A 5,000-nucleotide genomic window follows, 5' to 3' on the forward strand; every position below is an offset into this window, starting at 1 on the left:
AGGGAAGGAGGAGACTTACGGAAAAGAGGAAGCGGAAGAGGAAAGAGACAGATTATCGATAAAAGTAGAAATTTTCCTGAGAATTCTTGCAGGGAAGGTTCCTCTTGGGTCCTAATTGGCTGCCGAACTCCAGGTGTTGACAGGTGTTCTCCTCCTCCTCCTCCTCCTCCTCCTCCTCCTCCTCTTAGTCGTCTTTCGTCCTTCTCTTTCCTCCTTTTCGTTCTGTCACCATCCTTCCTCCATTTATTCGTCTCTCCTCATCCTCCTCCTCCTCTTATTTTCGTTCTTTATCTCCCACTTCTTTCTCTTTCTGTTTCTTGGCCTTCTTCCTTCACTCCGCATTCCTTTGCTCTAATTTCTTCTTCTTCTTTTTCTTCTTCTTCTTCTTCTTCTTCTTCTTCTTCTTCTTCTTCTTCTTCTTCTTCTTCTTCTTCTTCCTCTTTTGCTCCTCCTCCTCCTCCTCCTCCTCCTCCTCCTCCTCCTCCTCCTCCTCCTCCTCCTCCTCCTCCTCCTCCTCCTCCTCCTCCTCCTCCTCCATCTCATCTCCCACATGTATTCTCCTCCTCCATTTGCAACATTTCCTCTTCATATACCAGTCTTCCCGGAATATCCCCCAGAGAGAGAGAGAGAGAGAGAGAGAGAGAGAGAGAGAGAGAGAGAGAGAGAGAGAGAGAGAGAGAGAGAGAGAGTTACTACGGAAATAGCACTGTTGAACCGGATGTTTGAGGGAAAAAATTTGTATGGAGTTATGAAAGTAATATAGTTTTCATTATTTTTATTTTTTTCCTCGCCAAAATTTATGGGAGATTTCTGGATTGGATTTCCGGAATATATATATATATATATATATATATATATATATATATATATATATATATATATATATATATATATATATATATATATATATATATATCTCGCTGTGAATTTTGGGTACTTTTTGTAAAGGGAAGGGATTTTTTCTTTATTTGTTTTTACGTGTTGTTGTTGTTGTTGTTAGGTTGTGTTGTGCTGTGTTGTGTTGTTTTGTTCGTTTGTTATTATTATTGATTCCTTGACTACTACTACTACTACTACTACTACTACTACTACTATTACTACTACTACTACTACTACTACTACTACTACTACTACTACTACTATTATTATTATTATTGTTATTCTTCTTCTTCTTCTTCTTCTTCTTCTTCTTCTTCTTCTTCTTCTTCTTCTTCTTCTTCTTCTTCTTCTTCTTCTTCTTCTTCTTCTTCTTCTTCTTCTTCTTCTTCTTCTTCTTCTTCTTCTTCTTCTTCTTCTTCTTCTTCTTCTTCTTATTATTATTATTATTATTATTATTATTATTATTATTATTATTATTATTATTATTATTATTATTATTTTATCGCTAATGGTTCTCGCTCGAAAATCTATATGCTCTCTCTCTCTCTCTCTCTCTCTCTCTCTCTCTCTCTCTCTCTCTCTCTCTCTCTCTCTCTCTCTCTCTCTCTCTCTCTCTCTCTCTCTCTCTCTCTCTCTCTCTCTCTCTCATTAATTCATCTTCCCTCTATCCTTATCCTCGTCCCTCACAATACCTCCCTTTCCCTTCCTTCATCCTCTCCTTCTTCCCTTCTTCCCCTCCCCTCCTTTACTTCACCTCCCAGTATCCCTTCTCCAGAATCCCCTCTTATTCCCTTCTTTCTTCACTTTCCTCTTTTCCTTATCTCTTTGCCCTCATTAGCCTCCTCTCTGAATCCTCTTTGCACTTGAATTCCTGTACTACTACTACTACTACTACTACTACTACTACTACTACTACTACTACTACTACTACTACTACTACTACTACTACTACTGAACTATGAACCTAACTTAACCTCATTTTTTCTTACCTGACATTTACTTATCTTTATGAAACTACTACTTCATCACGTCTTACTACTACTACTACTACTACTACTACTACTACTACTACTGCTACTGCTACTACTACTACCACCATATATAACTAATCAACCTGCAATCCTCAAAATATGAACTGCTATTTGTGTGTCCTTTGTGTTCCTTCATGTTTCCCTGGATGATCACGATAAACTAACCTTCCTTTCTTCTCTTTTGCTTCAGAATGGACCTTACGGAGGCTTCAGTGACTATGATAACCAACCACGGCGAAGGTGAGTCTACGTGTGTGTGTGTGTGTGTGTGTGTGTGTGTGTGTGTGTGTGTGTGTGTGTGTGTGTGTGGCGGCGGCTCATTGCGGGTTAGGTTAGGCGTAGGAGTGAATGGAGTTGTCAATACCAAACACCCGAAGAGGAAGAACCGATGGAGGAGGAAGAAGAGGAAGGAAGGGGAGGAGGGCCCGGTAGTGGTGTGAGGGGAAGTGAGGGTAGGAGGGAGAGAATGGAAAGAAGAGGTGGAGGAGGTGGTGGTGGAGGTGGTGGTGGTCTTTGTGGCTGTTGTGAAGGAGGAAGAGAAGGAATAGAGGAGGAGGAGGAGGAGGATTACATAGCAGAAGGGAAAGAAGAAGATGGATATGCTGGAGGATGCATGTAAATGAACCAGTGGAAGAGGAGGAGGAGGAAGACGAGGAGAAGAGGAGGAGGAGGAACATAACGAAATACGGAGATGAAAGGAAACTGAGATGCTGGAGGAGGAGGAGGAGGAGGAGAAAAAAATAAAACAAATAAAGAACAAGAGGAACAGGAAAATGGAGCTTGTGAATGGAAGGAAGCTGAGATAAAGGAAGAGGAAGAAGAGAAAAAAAGGTAATATATGAAAATTTAGGAAGATAAAAAGGAGAGGAGAGGGAAGAACGTAATAGAAAAGTAGAACATATGAAATTATAATAAAATGAGGAATAGAGGAATAGAAGAATGAGAGGAGTAGGAGAGCATAGAAATATTACGAATGATGTGAAAAGAATAACAATAAATGGTAGTCTAAGAATAGTAGAGCAAAATATAAAGAGATGAAAGATAAGAACGAAGAATAAAAATAAGAAATAGAAGAATACGAAGAAATAGTAAAAGTGGAACAGGAGGAGGAAAATAAAAAAAATGTAGGAAATGTCAGAGGAGGAAATACAGAAGACAGAAAAAAACAGAAATAGAAAAAAAATAAGGAATAAGGAATGAGGGAAAATCAGAAAGACAAAGCGAGGTTAATAAAGACGAGAAAGGAGAACAAGATGATAAATAGAAATAGAAAGGAGATAAAGGGAGATTGAAAAGTAGAAAGACGGTAATAGGCCAATAAAGAGGAGGAAGAAGAGAAAGTGGAAGAGAGAAGTTAGGAAATACAGGAAAATAGAGAAATAAGGAATAAAACAAATTGAAAAATAAAACAGTAATAGACGAATAAAGAGGAAGAAGAGAAAGAGAAGAGCAAGAGGAGGTAGGAAAAATGAAAATAAAACACGGAAAGAGAAGTAGGAAAAGCGGAAAACAAGAATAAAAGAAAACGAAAAATAAAGAGAACTGTAATACCCGAATAAAGAGAAAGAGGAGAACAAGAGGAAAAGCGGAAACAAATACAGGGAGATAAAGACGGGATATGTGAAAAGAAGGAAGAATTCAGAAACGGAAAAAAAGAGGAGAAAGAGGAGAATAAGACGAAAAGGAGAACAAAGGAAGATAAAGAAAGTAGGAAATGTGAAGAGAAGGATGAATACAGAAACGAAAAGTAGGAGAGAAATAGACAAATGAAGAGGAGAAAAGAGGAGAGGAAGACGAAACAAACACAGGGAAATAAAGAAATAGAAAATGTGAAAGGGAAGAATAGAGAAACGAAAAGTGAAACAGTAATAGAGGAATAAAGAAGAGGAAGAGGAGAAATAAGAGGAGTTATCCCTTCATCGTTCATCTCGGCAGCTTAAGATGTTATGTGGCATCGGCGTCGCAGGCAACCCCCTCCCCCCGCGCCCCCTTCCCCCCCGCGCCCCCGCAGCCCCCCAGCGCCCCCCGATCAACGACTGACGGGGGGTTTAAAGGGGTAGACTGATTGTATCCTTCCCCCTCACCTCTCTCTCTCTCTCTCTCTCTCTCTCTCTCTCTCTCTCTCTCTCTCTCTCTCTCTCTCTCTCTCTCTCTCTCTCTCTCTCTCTCTCTCTCTCTCTCCTTTGTTTTCATGGTCTTTCGTTTCCTCTCGTCTTTCCTTTCCTTTTCCTTTCTTTCTTTCTTTTTCCCTTATTTTTTTATATTTGTTATCTTTAATTCCTCCTGTCTCTTCCTTTTCTTTATTTATGTTTTGCCTTTCCTCTTTAATTTCTTGTACACTTGTATTATTCCTCTATTTTCTTCCAATTTCTATTCTTATCGCCTTCTTCCATTCTGTCTTTCTCTCTTTCTCTTATCTTTATTTTCCTCTCCTGCATATGCTGCTTTTCCAATATCCCACAGACGCCTCCTCCTCCTCCTCCTCCTCCTCCTCCTCCTCCTCCTCCTCCTCCTCCTCCTCAGACTGGTGAATGTAAGACTTGTTTTCGTCATCGTGTGTGTGTGTGTGTGTGTGTGTGTGTGTGTGTGTGTGTGTGTGTGTGTGTGTGTGTGTGTGTGTGTTTAAGTCTTGGTAACACACGGAAGGCTGGTTGTCACACTTTCCTGCATTGTTTACACACACACACACACACACACACACACACACACACACACACACACACACACACACACACACACACACACACACACACACACACACACACACACACACACACACACACATAGAGACGCGCGCGCACAGGGAAAGAGCAGTGACAGGTTCCAGCATCTCTCTCTCTCTCTCTCTCTCTCTCTCTCTCTCTCTCTCTCTCTCTCTCTCTCTCTCTCTCTCTCTCTCTCTCTCTCTCTCTCTCGGATTTGCATGTTGTGATGGAACTATTCTCATATGCAGATAAAGTGGCACGGGGGAGACAAGATGGCGGGGAGAGGGGTGACCATTCCCTCTACCCTCTCCCCTCTCACCCTTCCCTCTCTCCCCTCACTTAACAGGGCCACCTTTCCTCCTAGACCTCTCGCATCCTATAACCA

At 40.9% G+C, this 5,000-nt stretch overlaps 1 protein-coding gene across 1 annotated transcript in view; it reads left to right on the plus strand.

Annotated features, from left to right (window-relative positions):
* Positions 1–5,000, plus strand: part of LOC135090407 (heterogeneous nuclear ribonucleoprotein L-like) — a 216,780-nt gene that overhangs the window by 85,933 nt on the left and 125,847 nt on the right. The window contains 1 exon segment of the mRNA XM_063987161.1: positions 2,101–2,150. Within this exon segment, the coding sequence (XP_063843231.1) occupies positions 2,101–2,150 (50 nt within the window).

Source organism: Scylla paramamosain, chromosome 35, assembly GCF_035594125.1.
Source record: "Scylla paramamosain isolate STU-SP2022 chromosome 35, ASM3559412v1, whole genome shotgun sequence".
Lineage (NCBI taxonomy): Eukaryota > Metazoa > Arthropoda > Malacostraca > Decapoda > Portunidae > Scylla > Scylla paramamosain.